Source organism: Palaemon carinicauda, chromosome 39, assembly GCF_036898095.1.
Source record: "Palaemon carinicauda isolate YSFRI2023 chromosome 39, ASM3689809v2, whole genome shotgun sequence".
In the NCBI taxonomy this organism is placed as follows: Eukaryota; Metazoa; Arthropoda; class Malacostraca; order Decapoda; family Palaemonidae; genus Palaemon; species Palaemon carinicauda.
This window is the reverse complement of record NC_090763.1, coordinates 1030034-1048433: the sequence shown is the minus strand read 5'-3', so window position 1 is coordinate 1048433 and position 18400 is coordinate 1030034. Positions and strand designations below refer to the sequence as shown.

Genomic DNA, 18400 nt, shown 5'->3' with positions numbered 1-18400 from the left:
GATAGGTTGTGACCTTAGCATGTTACATTTCATGGCTGGAGTATGGTGAGATCATACTATGAAGAATGTATTGGTAGAGATATGGGGAGTACATAAGCTGCTAAAAACAAGAGAATGAGGGCTTAAAGACTGAAGCCAGTGAAATTTATAGTAAAGAATACACATGATCAATGTATGATAAGTTCATGTAACAAATAAAGGGATGTTCAAGTAAAAAAAAAAGTGCAGGCACTTTGTGTTCCATTGCAAGATGAGCAAGATTGCATTTAAAAATCTAAAAAAATTATAGTGATACACCCAACCATTTTTAGCCCTGACCAACACAAAATGTTCATAAAAATCAATACTGAGATACCGCAAGGGTAGTTACTCTTTTCAGACCGGGAAAAAAACTATTGAATCCAAGAATAGATAAAAGCCAAAAGGAAACATGCCTTGCAAGGTTATTTCTAAAGTACAGTATATGGCTTAGAATGTCCAAAGAAAAAGATACAATTTATTCTTTTCATAGCTATACAAAATTGAGTCCTATGAACTAGGGATACATTTCAATGGTGCTGAAATGTCCACTGAATTGTTAACTAAGTAGTTAGTTAACATCAGGTGACACAAGAGGAAGCATGTCACTAAATAGCCACTTAATCCTTAGAATTAGGACTGAGAGGGGTGGTTGTGGTGAAAACTTTTGTTTAAAAGATTCATGTTTGTATAGCTTGGATATATGTAAATTACTTAAAATTTGTTATTTGCTCCTACAGTATATGTATAAAAACCTTTCATCCTTTAAAATAGGGAAACTCACTCACTGGTGGGAGAACCACACTGGAACATTAATTTTTTCCCTGGACATGTCATACTTCCTGGTCCATTACGTGACCTAACAACTAACCATATGAATGTAGTAGCTGTTAGGGCCTGAGCCATTAAAGGCTGATAAAGAAGTTAGTAAGAGAACCCGGAAAACCTATATTCCTAATAAAGATATGGTGTCAGCAGTGTTAAATCCAATATCAGAGGTCCAACCAGAATGTAACAAATACAGTTGGTTTCTCCCTTTGAGTGGAAGATCTATTTTCCTACCTCTCTGCAAGACTTACATCAAATGTGTTAATTTAGACTGTATGCATACTGAGTCTCGTGAAGGAGCTGGGACTGTTATACAACTACTTTTTCATCTAATTTCCATGCCAGTTGAATTATTTTACAGTATTAATTCTATTTTTCATTTTAAATTAATAATTTGTATTCATTTTTTATGTTACAGGTTATAAATTATTCTATAATTACCATTATAAAATTTCAAATGAGAATATATATGTATTTATGGATGTGTGGAATGCATTGAACGAATTTCCTATTTTTTTTATGGGCAAAACTTTTAGTTTACGAGCATTTTGATTTGCAAGCAAGCTCTCAGAATGAATCAAACTCAAAAACCGAGGTACCACTGTAAACTGAGAGCCCTATTACATATGCATGGAATAATGCAACATAACTCACCTTTCTCCGTCCCATTCCAGAAAATCTCTGTTTACAGCTATTGCACTCATCTTGATCCTCTTCATGTTGCCATCGGACCTAGTTGGCACAGAAGCAATGTTAGTGAATATTTAATAGGTGTTATGTAAGCAATTGCAGAAGTCACCTGCAAGAATTTTTTTATAACCACTTCTTTACTTAGCTCTGTATGATTAAGCACATGCAAAATTAAAATAAGTTCTGCAAAGAAAACAAGAGATACTAGAACATTAAGTAGACTTTCCTTATTTTGGAACATTCAAAATCTCAGATCCAATTAACTTATTTTTGATGAAGCATACCTTATAGGCAATCCAATGTCTAGATGAACTGAATTATTCCAATTTTCCTTGTCATTAAGGTAAAAAAAAAAAAAAAAAAGTTTCCAAGAATATTGTTGTTTACGTAAGTTTGTCAGGGAATAAAAGTTGGTTTTTTATGTTAATTAATTAATGTCTTTTTGTGAACTGAATTATTCAAATTTTCCTGATCTTTAAGGTAAAAAAACTTTCCTGGAATATTATTGTTTACTTACAGTATGTTTGTCAGGGAATAAAAATTGTTTTTTGATGTTGATTAATTAATGTCTTTTTTTCTACATTTTTATCAATGCTGAGACTAATGCACTTCAAAAGTGTAACATTACTTTAATGATGAACTTTTAATTGTCATGAAATTTAAAGTACTAACGCAAAGCCTTATCATTACTAGTGCCATAATATCTTGGAAAAAGTATACATAGCAAGCTGTGTTTGCCATTAACATTTTCTGTGATATACATTCTTACGGAGTTTGTCCTCAGCTAATGGTTCTGTTATGATATAATATGTTTCATGACTGCAAATTAAGTTTTGAACCTTATAAAAAATACCATAACTGGCTTGGGATATGCAAAATGTCACTGAATTAGGGCCCAGGTATTGATAAACATATGTACAGTGAACCCTCGCTACTTCGCGGTTCGACCATCGCGGATTCACCACTTCGCGGTTCGACCATCGCGGATTCACCACTTCGCGGGTTTTTTTCATAACCCATATATATATACATATCGCGGATTTTCCGGAAATTTCGAAAATACCGCGATATCTGAAGACCCCAAATACGATATTTCGTTACCTGTAATTCCATTAATACTGTAATTAGTAATATCTGCTCTTACTGATTGTTCATTGCATTACATATGACATATAATTCAGCACAGAAAGAAATAAAACACGAAAAGAGAATGTGATCATACGATAATTCAGTACTGTATACAGTACGAAGTAAAATTAAATCGAACATGAAACGCAAATCAGATGCAGTCATACCATATTAGAATGGTGTAAGGCTGCTGATGGCTACTACTGTACTACAAATGTAATGGATGTGCTTCTTTTCCATGAATCTTTTGTATGTATACGTACGTAGTACTGCATCCAATAATATTCTTTGTTGCAAAAATCACATTTCGAATAAGCGTACGAGAGAGAGAGAGAGACAGAGATAGAGAGAGAGAGAGAGAGAGACAGAGAGAGAGAGAGAGACACACATCCTACAACAAAAGCGTAAAATAGCGTACGTAAAGCTGTATTATTATTATTGTTATTATTATTATTGTTGTTGTTGTTATTAAAATTATTATTGTTATTATTATTATCATTATCATCATCATTATTATTACAGTATCATTATTTATTATTATTATTATTATTATTATTACTGTACAGTATACGCAGGGTATCTTGTACTTTGAATTGGTAACCTACGTAGCATATAAGACGGGTTGTGATTGGTTCAAGCGCTGATAGATGACGAATCAGAACACAAGTTTTGTTATCTAGCCTGTGATTGGTGTTTTGCCCGCATCTCCAACCCGCAGCATCTAGGTTTTCGCGGCCACTTTCTCTCCCCCCGTATCGCTGTGTAGACGTTGTTAAGTTTATGAACTTTAATCTGCGCTGTGCGTGACTGTTTTAAGTTGAACTTTTTGTTGAACTTTCTGTTAAACCCTACTGTACAATGCCTCCCAACCGTTCTGCTTCTACTAAGGCTGGTAGTGAGCCTAAACGCCACCGAAGGATGATGACGATTGCTGAGAAGTAGACGCTTCTCGATATGTTAAAAGACGGTAGAAGTTACGCGGCCGCAGACCTCGAAGACCTGACGAAATCGGCCAGTGAAGAAGACAGTGAAACACAGGAAGAGATCCAAGAAATTGTCGAAGAAACGGGCTTAACATTAGAACGGCTTGCCAAGCTCTGCAAGCTTGTGAAGGAGGTGAAAGAAATGTTGCAAGAGTGGGACGAGGATATGGTTCGTTCTATGCAATTCTGCAACAAGATCGATGAACACATGACTCCCTACAGGATGCTCTTCGAGCGAAAAAAGCAGCAGCGGCAGCAACTTCCGATCACAATGCCCTCGGAAGAAATTGAAGAAGTGTCCCAGGAAGAAGTTGAAGAGGTGTCCCAGGAAAAGACACCTCCGTCTGAAGAGACATAAAATACTATCATTGGCTGCACAGTAGAAGACATCATCAGCTTCATCATCATCATTTCTACTGTGCAGCAAATTCATCGCCATCATCATTCAAGTTTTTCTTGAACTTCTTTCGTGGTGAGTACAGTAACAATCTTTATTTTTTACTTTAATATTCTAACATTTTAATATTTGTGCCTGTTTTAGTTTAGTACTGTATGCATTAAGTTAAAGGGAAGGTTTTAAAAGTTTGAAGAGTATACATGTTGTAACCTATCATATTTTTTTTGTTTAAAATTTACATTTACGTACGTAAAACACACACTCTCTCTCTCTCTCTCTCTCTCTCTCTCTCTCTCTCTCTCTCTCTCTCTCTCTCTCTCTCTCTCTCTCTCTCTCTCTCTCTCGTAAATTGTTTTCCTGCTTTGCTACGTACAGTATGTACTGTATGATTTTATATAGATACAGTAAATAATATTTGTAATAACATATTTTCTGAAAGCTTTTACTGTAAATATCATTATTTATCACTTTCATCATGCGCATTAAATGCCTTCTTTGTTTACTGAGCGTGGTTGTTTACTGAGCGTACTTTATGACGCCGTCATAAAGAAAAACATTTCATTTGGAAGTCCTAAGAAAAATTAAGTAAAACATTGGTAATAACAAAATCAACTTACTGTATAATCAATATAATCGATGCAAAAACTAACCTATACACAGATGTGTACAGTACACTAAATGCATTTGTTTCTTCATTATGATCAGAGAAACGTAAACAAAACATTGGTTGCCATTTTTTATCGTGCTTTTTGGCGTGTTTAGGAAACGCATGATATAAAATCGCCTTTAATATTTGTGCCTGTTTTAGTTTAGGGTACTGTAGTACATGCATTAAGTGTTCTGTACATTAAAGGGTAGTTTGTTAACAGTACTACGTACAAGGGAAGGTTTGAAAAGTCTGAATATACATGTTAAATAAATAGGTAAATATGGTGTCAATACTTCGCGGATTTTCACCTATCGCGGTCGGGTCTGGAACCTATCTACCGCGATAAACGAGGGTTCACTGTAGATATATAATTGTTGCCACTGTGGTTTACAGAACTTCATAGATTCTTAAAACTGCAGAACAAATAACTTTGATGTTACTTTTTAACAAAACCTTTCATTAAATGTTGAAATATACTCAACAGATTCAATTAATACCTATAGAAAATTAATATCAAAAAAATTATAAAATGAGAGAACAGAGAGGGAAAAAAAGGCAACTAACCTCTTTATCCGATTGTCGTATTTTTTCAAGTTGAACTTGCAAAGACTGGGAAAGTCTAACAAAGTCTCGCTGAACAGCTTCAGATGTGTCAAGATCATGTTGCAATGTGGAAACTCGACCTCGAAGTTCAACGACCTCTGCTTCCAGACGGGCCTGAATGTCAGGGGAAGGTCTTAATATCAGTTTTAAATACTTTAGAAAGTACAATTAATACTGTAATAAGGCCTACGGTTACAATAGTCATAAGTTACAACTTTTCATGGATAAAACACAGCTCCCTTAGTGTTTGATTTTACCATTTTCTATTTATGTCCTCTTAAATTTCCATGACAAAATTCTTCTTCGTGTTCTAGACAATGACTCTATCACTACATTAGAATAGGCACAGTTGAGCAACTTCACTACTTATGTACAGTAGTGTGTTCTGACTTACATCAGAACTTTGGCGTTACATGTCATAGGAATGGATCTCCACTGTAACTTGAGGACCTAATGTATACACATTTTGTCGTACTACTATTTCATCATAAAATACAATTAATTTAGTACAATTGCTTTATAATATTAACATGGGCTACATAACAGATCACCCAATTAATGCATAATCCACAAATATAAAGCAGCCCTTTTTAATAAAATACCATTTCTAAACATCCTTATACAGCAAAAGAAAAAGCTTTTGTCTATCTTAAGTATTTGAAATTGGCAAAAAAGCTGTAATACATTATAAAAAACTAACAGAGTAGAGGTACAGTACTTTAAATGATGATATTGGCAGAAAAGACACCTATCGCCCTTGCCATGACAAATTATTATTTTAAAATATTCATTAACCTTCCTAATAATTACCAAGCTCATGAAATTTAACCCTCAAGTGTTATTGGATGGCTGTAGTTATGGAAGGATTTATAAAAAAAAATGTACTTCCATTCAAAACTTGCCGAGATGAAAGGATTTTTGTATTTTCAGTCATATTTTGAGGAAATATCTCAATAACTAAAATAATGATAAAAATAACACAGTACAAATGCAATGTGTATCCTCGCAATTCAATAAAATCTGAACTCCAGCAATCAAATTAATTTACCTAGCCATAGAATCATAGCTAAAAGGAAAATTTTTTGAAAATAATTGTTGAGACTATCAAAGAACCGATTGCATATACAGTACAGTTAAGTTTAAGCATTTAACCACATAAAATTCTAGGCAAAAATGAATCTATATCCTGTTCATGGAAGTCCCTCAAGTTGTTAGCAATATCTCTGGCTCCTTCCATAGCTAATGCCTCAAATCTGGTGTTATAACTATTTCACTCCTCAAATGACATGGACTAAGCAAATTCATAAGGAAAAGTTCAAGATCTATGCAAAATGGTAAGCGATATTTGCAAATGCACAAACATATCAATCTTTAGTGAATTTCCATACAATGTACATGTGCATTTCTTCACAAGTATTTCTAACGTTATTTGGTAATTCTTTCTATAATGGGGAAATCCTTCAATAACTAGGCATGAGTAAAGACCATACCACTATCATTATTACTAACTAAGCTACAACCCTAGTAAGAAAAGCAGGATGCTATAATCCCAAGGGCTCCAACTGGGAAAATAGCCCATTAAGGAAAGGAAATAAGGAAACAGATATAATAGTGTGCCTGAGTGCACCCTCAAGCAAGAGAACTCTCGCTCAAGACAGTGGGAGACAATGGTATAGAGGCTATGACAATACACAAAATTAGAGAACAATGGTTTGAGTCTCTTCTACCCTTACAAGGTGGAAAGTAACACAATACTGAACTTTATTCAAAACATAGCGTAGAAACAATGCTTATTAATTTCTCAACTTATAATTAATTGCTGTTATTTAGAGATATAAGAACAGAGAATACCCAAAGCCTTAAAATTAATTCATACTGGACACTTACTCTGGCTTGTGTTTGTTCGGCTACTTGTGTTTTTAGAGCAGAGATAATCTGTTGGCTTTTAAGTTGTGCTTCAGACTGTCTGTTTTCTAACTCCCTCAGTTGAGAGTCTGTCTCTAATCTGTTGCGTCGTTCAATCTTCATCTGACTCTCCACACTTTCGAGCGTGGCAACTTTCTCCCTGTATAACATTAAGATAAATTGTCATAATACAATAAAAATAAAAGCAAACAGTTAATACAAAAACTTATTGTATGCAATGTCTGAACCTTTGAATGGCTAGATTTACAATAGATTTTACACAAAAAGAAAAAAAAAAAATTTTCAGAACAAAATATTTGAAAAGTAAATTTATGGACCTAAATCAATCATTAAGTTTGGCATACAGTATAGTTTTTTTTATTACCTAATAATGTATATCTCCCTGTACTGTACTGCATAAAATGAAAAAAAAAAAATGAAAAAATTGCACTGATATATAAATTAGCAATGTCCTTTACTGATTATACCTTACATATATAAAAAGAAATACTCAATATCTTAACCTCAGCTGATCAATCTCGGTTGATAATCTATCTTCCATGGTGTTCTTCTCATGCTGCTCAGCTAAAACCTGTGGATTAAAATAAAGATAATAACATTTAATGTAAAATGGTATAGTCATTCCTAAATAAAGTTAAATTTACCATCTTTCTATATCCTTTCACTATACTGTACTTTACTGTAATATAAGACATTAGAGAAATAAACAATTCTAAAAGTAATATGTAATCTTACTAGCTATACAATTTAGTAATTTGAAATAGAGATATGTCTTTCGCTGTGCTGGAATAACCATTGAATTATTAACCCTCTAGTGATCTCAGCCATAACAAAATCACTCTCAGGCTCATGACATGCAAAGGTTTTTATGGTGAGCAATGACATCATGAGTCACCCAACTTATGTTGACATTTCCTAGCATAAATACCAAAGGAATAAAGAAAGAAAAAAAAATAAAAATTTTAATAAAAAGCTAGATACATTTTCTATGTAGCTACATGAAGGGAAAGTGTGTCATCAGACCCTCAGAGGGTTAACAAGGTAGTTGGGATGAATAGTGGCCCAAAGGGATAGCCACGCCCAACCACCTGTCATGGAATAGTAGCCACTTTAGTCCTAAGAATGCGAGGGATGGTTGAGGAGAGAAATTTAATTCAAAGGACTCGGGTTTGAAAAGCTAGAAAAAAATACTAATTATTTTTAAAATTCGTTATTTGTTTCTATACAAATATAAACCTTTAATCATTTGAAAGAGGGAAACTCATTCACTGGTGGGAGGAAGTACTTGAAAAATCTTTTCCCTGGACATGTCACCTTTCCTGATTCCATACAAGAGCAAGGAAAGTGACTTGAACATCTTAACAGGTAATCATAGTTGATGTGGATCTTTTTAGGGCCTTGGCCAGTGCTGTCTGAAAAAGAAAATATCTAATAGTAGATGATGTCAGAAATATCAAACCAGGCACATTGAAAATTTTTGGTACAACATAGACCCATCCTCCCTCTTGTCAGGAGGATTGCAAGTAACAAAGAAAGGTACTTTGTTGAGTAACTCTCCAGTATCGACATTCACCAAATAGAGGCAGTTACGGCTGCTGGATCCTCTCACGAGAAGACCAAGAAAAATTTAGTAGAGCCAGTCATTCTACCGCTCCTCAAGTCTTATGCTGAATGTGTCACCTTAGGCAGGATGCATACTAAGTGCTGTTAAGGAACTGGGGGTACTACATAACTAAAGAGCAGGTATCTCAGAACCCAAGGAAAATGGGGTAAGGGTCTGTGATCAATGTCCATAAGGTACAGAGAGGCAAACGTGGTCTGACACCACAACCATCTTCAGCTCGAAGTAAGTCAACAGGTAAACCAGGTTACTGACATAGCTAAGCTTGTGAGTTCCCACTTGAGTTGGCAAAAATTACTCACTGATCAGTCACTTCCCCAACTAAACAGCCTCACAATGCCAGATGGAAGTGTCTCAACATGTCCTCCTTGTTCCTTATGGGGCTAATAAAAAGGCTGTGGTACTTGGATGAGAGGTGTTAAGTCCTCCTCAAGTAACACTTCAGAGCCCCGATCTAACACGAGGGAACTTTTTGTCAGCTTACAAGAATAGGATCGATAATGTCTCGAACTGGAGGAGGAATCAAATAAGTGAGGAAGTCTGTTACTTCTAAAAACTGTTCTAGCCAGAAAGACATGTTCTCTATGACTTCTACCGTAGAAGCTTTTCTTAGGACCTACCCGAGAGGTAACAAAAAAGATATCACTCAATTTGGGGACACACTGGAAGGGACCTGGAAAGTGGACGAACACGTTTCACTCTACCTGACAGTAGGAGTACTTAATCCCTAGAGGGACAGTTACATGCTACCATTATGTCTGAAGTACCTGCTACTGGGCTCACAGTTTGGCTGACTGATTCCAGGGAATTAGTTTCTAAATGAGCTCTGCCACTCCCTCCTAGAAGAGGAGGGTGGCTTCAAAGGCAGTGTATACCCTATCCTTACATGACCCATAGTACAGTTAGCCCTCAATCTTCGCAGGGGTTAGGTAATAGGTAATTATCCTTCCATATTCATCTCATATGGGTGTTGGAGGGAGAAAAAAGGGGTTTGACAAAATCATATATCATGTGAATCTCTTCATATTTTACGGCTAGGTAGGGTCACTTTAGTAGTTGTTCTCATAACCTTTGGCTTGGTAAACAATGAGGTTATATGGTATTACCTTTTTTTCTATTCAGAGAATGGCTGAGTAAGTAAGGGAGTTGCTGTTTGAAAACAATTTTAATTACACAAAGAGAGTAGTCCTTTTCTGGCAGTACACTTTAAGACCTTAAAGAATTCCCAAAACTAAGGGGGATTTATGAAGTCTTCCTTCCCAAGAATTGGGACGCTCAGGTTGGGACCAATAAATTGGAGAACAATGTACCTTTGGTCCCAGATCACCTTCGGACTGCAGTATTTAGTGCCAACCAGACCTTGTTCAACCTGGTGTCTGCTGTGGAATCCTTGGAAATGAGGACTATAGGAGGACTCCAGATGACAGTGGTAGCCAAGCTATTATGTAAGCCAGTCTATGAAGCCTTGCAAAACTTTATGAGAGCAAAGTTCCGGCTAAGGCTGGTTTTGATCTGGTGGAAGTAGGGGAATTTTTTGTTCAGTGATCCAATGTCCAAATTGCTCTTCTCTCAAGCCCTCGTGGCCAAAGCTAACACTGAGGCAATGGCCATGTCACTTCTGAAGAATGGAGGAAAGGTTTTTGGCCATTCTTTAAAAGGAAGAAAACTTCCTTTCATAAGTTCACCGTCTATAAAATCCAGCAACAGGCTCAAAAACATCCCACTAAGAGGCCAGCTCCCACTTTCTATACCACGCCTCGTCCCTCACCGAAGTTTCATCGAGAGGATCAAGAACAACAAAGTTACCCCTTGCTAGGGAAGGCCTTGTCTAAGGCCCAGGTAAACTTCGATTTTAGAGCAAGAGGAGGCCACTGAAAATCCTTCACAGAAAACAGGGGAGCTAGTAAAGCAAATGCAATACCTGTACAGTACTAGCGGTAGGTTGACCAGGGCACCAGCCACCCATTGAGATACTACTGCGAGAGTTATTGGGTCTATTGACTGGCCAAAGAGCACTACATTGGATCCCTCTTAGGTTACTGCTCATTTTTCATTTGGCTCCAAGGGAATGTGTTGTCACCTATGTTGTTCATCCTCCTCATGGAATTTGTAAAGCGTAGAACAGTTAGAGATGGTGAAGAAGGACTGGACTGGATTGATAACAGTAAATTACCTTACTTAAAGTATGTTGATGATGCTGTCCTTGTTAGCAGAACACCACAGGATTTGCAATGCTTGCTTACCAGAGTGCATGAAATATCACATTGGGTTGGGCTGAAGACAAATAGAAGAAAGACAGAGATGGTAAGAACGGAATATGCAATGGAAGATGAAATATCATAGGAAGGAGAAAGGATTATTGAAATAGAATCATTTAAATATTTAAAAACTATAATCTCTAATACAGGGTCTTTAAAATTGGAGTTTAATGAAAGATTAAAAAAAGCAAATCAGACAATGGCTAGGTTAAGTAAAATTTTGAAATCGAATCGCCTGGAATTACGTATAAAAATCAGGCTATATATCAGTTTAGTGTGATCAGTGTTACTGTATGGTCATGAATCAGATTTAGCATAATTGAGAACAAAATCCTTAGAAGAATATTGGGAGTTAAATGGCATGACATGATTAGAAATTAAACTATAAAAGAGGTTATTCAGGTGCCATATGTGGATGGTGAGGGGTAGATGGAGATGGTTTGGGCATGCTCTTCACACTCCTAGAAAGATTAATTCACAAACATTTAACTGGGCTCCACCGGGTAGGAGAAGAATTGGAAGACCGAGGCCCACATGGCTGAGGACTATGAAGCATGAAGCAGATGATGAATGGAGAAGCATTGAATTATAAGTCCAAGATAGAGACAGCTGCTGAAATCTAATCGAAGCCCTTTGCGTCAATAGGCGTAGGAGGAGACAATGACAATGATGATACACTGAATGGTCTGACCTATTCTTTACACATTCTCCTCTTTCCTCATACATCTGACCACACCAAGAGAGCCGAAAATTTCGCTTTATTCAAGGGGTTAACTACTGCACTGCAGTTTTTTAGTGGCTGCTTTCCTATTGGTGAGGGTAGGAGACTCTTTAGTTATGGTATGCAGCTCTTCTAGAAGGACACTCAAAAACCAAACAATTGTTCTCTAGTCCTGTCTTGAGACATTGAGCAAATTCCTGGACCAGTATATCCTAGACTTTGCCAGTGTTGTTTACTGTATTGCAATATTTGTGGTCTGCATCCTAAAATTCAAGACTTTATGTTGTGTCCAAGCATTACGATAATCTTTTGTGTTCAGAGACTTTGGTTTCTCCAATGAGGCACCCACCTGAGCTTCTTATTGCAATTTTCAAAAAACAAAAATTTTGAAATGGGATACCATTCCTAGGGCAAGGACAATGGCAGTGTATATTAGGACCGAGTACCCTGCTTCACACAAGTCCTGCTATGAATGTGGATGTCAGGAGATTCAGGTAATAAAAGTTTGTGACAGCCATAACTTTTATTTGTGTTCGATCTACTGGAGTCCAGACATGGTTGATTCTATCTTAAATTGTCTTCTTACCATTATGGCTAAGATAAAAGAGATGATAAAAAGGTCTCCTGTTTTCGTTGCGATTCCAATGCTCATCATAGGGAGTGGTTAAATTCTGTTTCTCCTACTGATGGCCATGGCTTAAGAGCTTTGAACTTTGCTTCTGAATTAGGTGTGTGAAAATTATTAATGAACCTACTCACAGGTCTGGCAACTGCTTGAACCTAGTATACACTGACTCCCCTAGCATCATAACAAGTAAGGTTCTTCTCCACATTTGGGACATCTGATCATGCTTAATTTCATTAGTAGTGAAGACTGAGCAGCCTATCCCTGATGTGTCATACTTATGTAAGAATTATATGAAATTTTAAGCACACTAGAATGGTATTCTTTTAAACTTGAATTGGTCATAATTGTATAATAGTGTTGAGTGTTGTTCTTTAGAATGAGAAAAGTATCCCTTCTCGTGAGCTAAAGTACCTAATGAAAGACAAACGCGGGTTCAATAATGATTGTAGATGTGCTTATTTGGAGAAACAGAAGGCCTATCATCAATGGAAGAGTAACAAATCAGATTTGACTTGGAATAACTATACTCAGAGCTTTTACTCAAGAGAGTTTAAGCTTCAAACGAAAATGAACAATTTATCTATAAAAGACACCCTTTCTGGCACTCTTTGGTGTAGATGCAGCAGTTCCTCTTTTACTTAAACCAGATGGCTCTGTAACTCACTGTCCAAAGGAAAAGGCAACCCTTGGGTTGATGCGTTTGACAGCAAGCAAAGTAATGAGAAATTTGACCTCCTTAGTTCCTGTATTCCCGAGGCTAAACTAACTACGGTAGTTTAGCTTTTTGGTCTTGTGAAATTAAAGCTCTATTGATATACAGTACCCTGATGCTTATGAAGATGTAGACCAAAATGGTATTTTTCTTTTGTGTTTTATAAAGACGGAAGATCTCTTAGCACCTAAGTTATCTGTTAGCAAGAAGTTCTTTTTGCACTTGTCAGAGAATTGGTAATGTTACTCTTATTATGTAAATGTGTTTGTGGTAGCTAAAATCCAGCTGATTACCATCCAAATACATGTTGCATAAAATTTTTTCATAATTCTGACCATCCTTTGCATTCAGATCTTCCCGGACAGTACCCTCCTGTTCGTAATACTGGTATGCAGTTAATTATAATAGTTATGCCTTCCCCACCATAAGGCTCAATACTGCACAGTATTCTGAAGTTTTATTCCAGCTGTGACCAAGTTGTGAAATAATCTTCCTAATCAAGTAGTTGAATCGGTGGAACTTCAAAAGTTTCAAATTGCAGGAAATGTTTTTTATGCTGATCAGGCTGACATGTCTTTTTATAGTTGATATCATCATCATCAATCTATTCTGAAAAAGAAGGGTTTAACTCTTTTGTTCTGCCTTGTTTCGAGTATTGTTCTCTTGTCTGGTCTTCAGATGTATAGTAGAGGCTTTCCATGATAGCTTTGATTTAAAACATTGAATTCATTCATGAGCACATCAATGTACAAAGAAACACAATTCCAGTATTCCCCTGCTTACCTATCATTGCACTTCCAACTACAAGTGATAGCGCTCATATAGCAAAATAAAATAGAAAACCAAAACTTATCATAAACGAATATGAGAAAAGATACAACTCTCAAGACATTGAGACTGTGTTTGTATCCGTTATGGCAAAGATGGAAATAGGTATTCTATGAAAGTGGGTAGACCGGGCTTCACCTTCATGCTATATGCAATCAACTACAGTACCTTATTAAAAATTCTGTGGCCGCTCCAGCACCACTCATGATTTATCCCTATCTTAAACGAGAAAAAGTTTATATGCTAGTAGCAACTAAGATCGATATTTACCTGATCCTTCAGGAAGAGAATTTGTGATTTCAAAGTTTCCTCTTGATGTTCTTTTGAAACCTTCGCCGCAATAATGTCCTCCCGGTACCTTAGGAGCAACAGGTGCATTTCCTGCAAGGAAGCAGATGTGAATTCAACTTACTTTCATACGACAGCGCAGCACAGATATAAAGTTATTTTCGTAGCACAACAGATTCAACTTGAAGTTACTTTCATAAAATCTGAATTGATTATCTTAAAACCACAGATATAACCCAAAGTTACTTTTATTGGACAGCACAGATAAGATTTACAACAAATTAAATGTTAAAAATTCTAACATTTTAGTTAGCACCTAAATCAATTAATTCCAAAAGGTTTACTGATTTGACCTATTCTATTAAATAGTTAATAGCGAACCTCCATATTATCTGGCAAGTTGATAATCTCATTCTGAAGTTGTTGAGAATGTTGGCTGTGCTTTCCGACTAGATCATCATTCTCTTTCTGCAACCTGTAGAGAATTTTACCAAATTAGGACAATTTGCATTAATCAAAATATTTAAAAAACTTATGACTTATTGTTCTTCAGAAATCAAAGAAATAAATCTCGTCCTGCAGTGTGTTAATTGTAGCATATTGCAGTTCACAGTTTAAACTCTATGTGGTATTCTGTTAGTTGTTTTGTACAATCTCTGGTGTTAAATAAAGCAGTACTGTAAAAACATAAAACAATGGTGACAAGGATTGTGGAAAAAACTATAGACAGAAAATTGGACATATAACTCTACTTGAAGAAGGTCTATCATCAAGATTGTCTCCTACAAAAAAATTGCCAAGGACAAGGAACTGATTCAAAACTAATAAAAAATGGGCAAAAAATGGCTCAAGCTTCAGTAGAGGCAACTTCTCTTGGGGAATTTGTGAATACCAAAGAATTTTGGGGCATTTATAAACATTGACTGAACACAGAAGAAGACTAACAAGGTTGACAACAATGACAAGGTAGATGCAATGATGGCCGTTACTGGTGCAGAGGCTGTGGATCTGCTAGTTTCATTGTGCACTCTTGATGACAACCACAAGTCATTTGATGAACTCTTGTGAAATTATGGGATCACATCACTCCAGTGGCAAGAATGAGTTGATGGGTTTTCCATTTTCCTTTCCTAGGTTCAGAAATCAGTTGAAACTCTCCAACTGAGTACTTAGTGACTCTAAAGAAAATCATCATTCATTCAGGATTTGGTGATGCAGAGCAGGTAAAAACATTGAATTTCAAAAGTGAGGCCATCCAAAAATGGTTTTTGGGCAATGGAAATGGCCTAACTTGGGAAAAGTCAGTGGAAATAGCGACCGCTATGTAGTCGCACAGAAGAGTAATGTAGGATAGATTGGGATCCAGAACTAAACAAGGCTGGTAATCTTTAGCATGAGAAGAAAAAAAGTGTAACTTGTCTCCTTCACTGAGTCACTCTCTGAAGACACTTAGGAGGAATGTTTGTCTTCACCTGAGAGTGATCTTACGTACTCGGAGACAGAATGTTTCCGAGTCGTAGCCTCATTTTGAGGAGAATAACGCTTAAACCTAACATCTCTGCTTTCTGACTTGGAGTAAAAAGCAGCCTGGTCCAAGCCTGGCAAGGCAATGTGAGAAGCAGATAATTTCTATAAGGAAGATTTTTTTTGGTTAAGCTGGATTGGAACCTCAAGCATCAAGAGACGAAAATTCCCTACTTCATTTGGAGGAACAAGGGGTCATCTGTATCGAAGCCAGAGAAGATTTTATCCTTAGGATCTGAAGGCTATCAGTCTGTTCCAAAGAAGTATGGATTCCATGGGACCTAGGCTACTTAAATGGAAGAATAACTTTATCGTATGATCTTGATTGTTAGAAATCCAGAGGTAGAGACTCCAGTACTGTTTCCTTGAAGGCAGGGAGTGAGACCAAGACAATCTCCAGCCCAAACGTGTTTGAGCCCATGCGGCTTGAGAACATTTATACCCAATCGGGGTAAGCATGATCATGGTGAACATGAATAAGTTTCGGGAGAATGAGTTCGAGAGGAGAGGAGTATCGCTTACGAGACTTGTGTCGTGATTGCGGTAATTGTGCTTGTCGCTCTGAATGGTATCTGGAATGGCGAGCCTTCCTGTCTCTTGGGGAGCTAGGCCAAGGTAAACAAGACTTGCTCTCTTGTGACGAACGATTGACTGACTGATTGATTTGAAGTTTTCTGGCATCATGTTGTGGCGAACGAAAACGGAAAACCCAAAGTTCCTTATCCCTAAAAGAAGAAGAGGGAGAAGCACAAGATCTCCTTGCTCATAGAAAACGAAATTAAGGTGATCAGGCTAATCGTACTCGTGGAGATTCAGACCGGGGAGATCATGCGCATTGTAATCATACTCATTTTGCTTGTTTCTCACACAGAAACTGAACAGAAGGGAGAGAAGAGCCTGGCTTATCCTTCTGATGAACATATGATTCCAGATGAACAGAAGACTCGGTAACATCATTGGAAACTTCATTCTTCCTCGCAGCTCTCTTGGACGGGCGGTCTAGTAACAAAAGCATCTCAGAAGCTTCCCAAGGCATGAGAGGGACCATAATCTTGACTAACAATACTTGGGATGGGATTCTTATTATTCTGATCTCTGGAACCTTACTCATGAGTTCTGGAACCTTTCACCGAACTCTCATACCAAGGGTCGCGGCTCGTTGCAGTGTTCACAGTATTGAGTGTCTTGGCGAAGCTCCTCCCAAAGGATCGGAACTCTGTCGCCAACTGGCTTTCAGAGTCCACAGCACAGAACGAAGATGTAACCTCCCGTGTGGTAATACATACATAAATATACCAAGGCACTTCCCCTAATTTTAGGGGGTAGCCGACATCAAACAAATGAAACAAAAGAGGGGACCTTTCCTCTCTACGTTCCTCCCAGCCTGACAAGGGACTCAACCGAGTTCGGCTGGTGCTGCTAGGGTGCCACAGCCCACCCTCCCACATTATCCACCACAGATGAAGCTTCATAACGCTGAATCCCCTACTGTTGCAGTCATCCAAGGCACCGGAGGAAGCGGCAGGGCCTACCGGAACTGCGTCACAATCGCTCGCCATTCATTCCTATTTCTAGCACGCTCTCTTGCCTCTCTCACATCTAACCTCCTATCACCCAGAGCTTTCTTCACTCCATCCATCCACCCAAACCTTGGCCTTCCTCTTGTACTTCTCCCATTAACTCTTGCATTCATCACCTTCTTTAGCAGACAGCCATTTTCCATTCTCCAAACATGGCCAAACCACCTAAACACATTCATATCCACTCTAGCTGCTAACTCATTTCTTACACCGGTTCTCACCCTCACCACTTAGTTCCTAACCCTATCTACTTGAGACACACCAGCCATACTCATTAGACACTTCATCTAAACACATTCAATTTCTGTCTCTCAGTCACTTTCATTCCCAACAACTCCGATCCATACATCACAGTTGGTACAATCACTTTCTCATACAGAACTCTCTTTACATTCATGCCCAACCCTCTACTTTTTACCACTCCTTTAACTGCCCCCAACACTTTGCATCCTTCATTCCCTCTCTGACATACATCTGCTTCTACTCCACCATTTGCTGCAACAACAGACCCCAAGTACTTAAACTGATCCACCTCCTCAAGTAACTCTCCATTCAACATGACCACCTTCCCTTCTCGTACATCTCATAACCTTACTCTTACCCACAAAACTCTCAACTTCCTTCTCTCACACACCCTTCCAAATTCTATCACTAATTGGCAAAGCTTTTCTTCCGCGTCTGCAACCAGTACAGTATCATCCGCAAACAACAACTGATTTACCTCCCATTCAAGGTCATTCTCGTCTACCAGTTTCAATCCTCGTCCAAGAACTCGAGCATTCACCTCTCTCACCACTCCATCAACATACAAGTTAAACAACCACGGCGACATCACACATCCCTGTCTCAGCCCCACTCTCACCGGAAACCAATCGCTCACTTCATTTCCTATTCTAACACATGCTTTACTACCTTTGTAGAAACTTTTCATTGCTTGCAACAACCTTCCACCAACTCCATATAACCTCATCACATTCCACATTTTTCCCTATCAACTCTATCATACCCTTCTCCAGAT

General features: G+C 37.5%; 1 protein-coding gene across 3 annotated transcripts in view; it reads right to left on the bottom strand.

The window, feature by feature from the left end:
- LOC137630958 (rab GTPase-binding effector protein 1-like) overlaps window positions 1-18400 on the bottom strand; it is a 114816-nt gene that overhangs the window by 13758 nt on the left and 82658 nt on the right. For all 3 annotated transcript variants that reach the window (XM_068362485.1, XM_068362486.1, XM_068362487.1), the window contains 6 exons: window positions 14660-14753; window positions 14261-14371; window positions 7726-7793; window positions 7184-7361; window positions 5258-5410; window positions 1501-1578 (listed from right to left, as the gene is read on the bottom strand). In XM_068362485.1, coding sequence (XP_068218586.1) covers window positions 1501-1578; window positions 5258-5410; window positions 7184-7361; window positions 7726-7793; window positions 14261-14371; window positions 14660-14753 — 682 coding nt within the window. The remainder of the gene's footprint in view (window positions 1-1500; window positions 1579-5257; window positions 5411-7183; window positions 7362-7725; window positions 7794-14260; window positions 14372-14659; window positions 14754-18400) is intronic.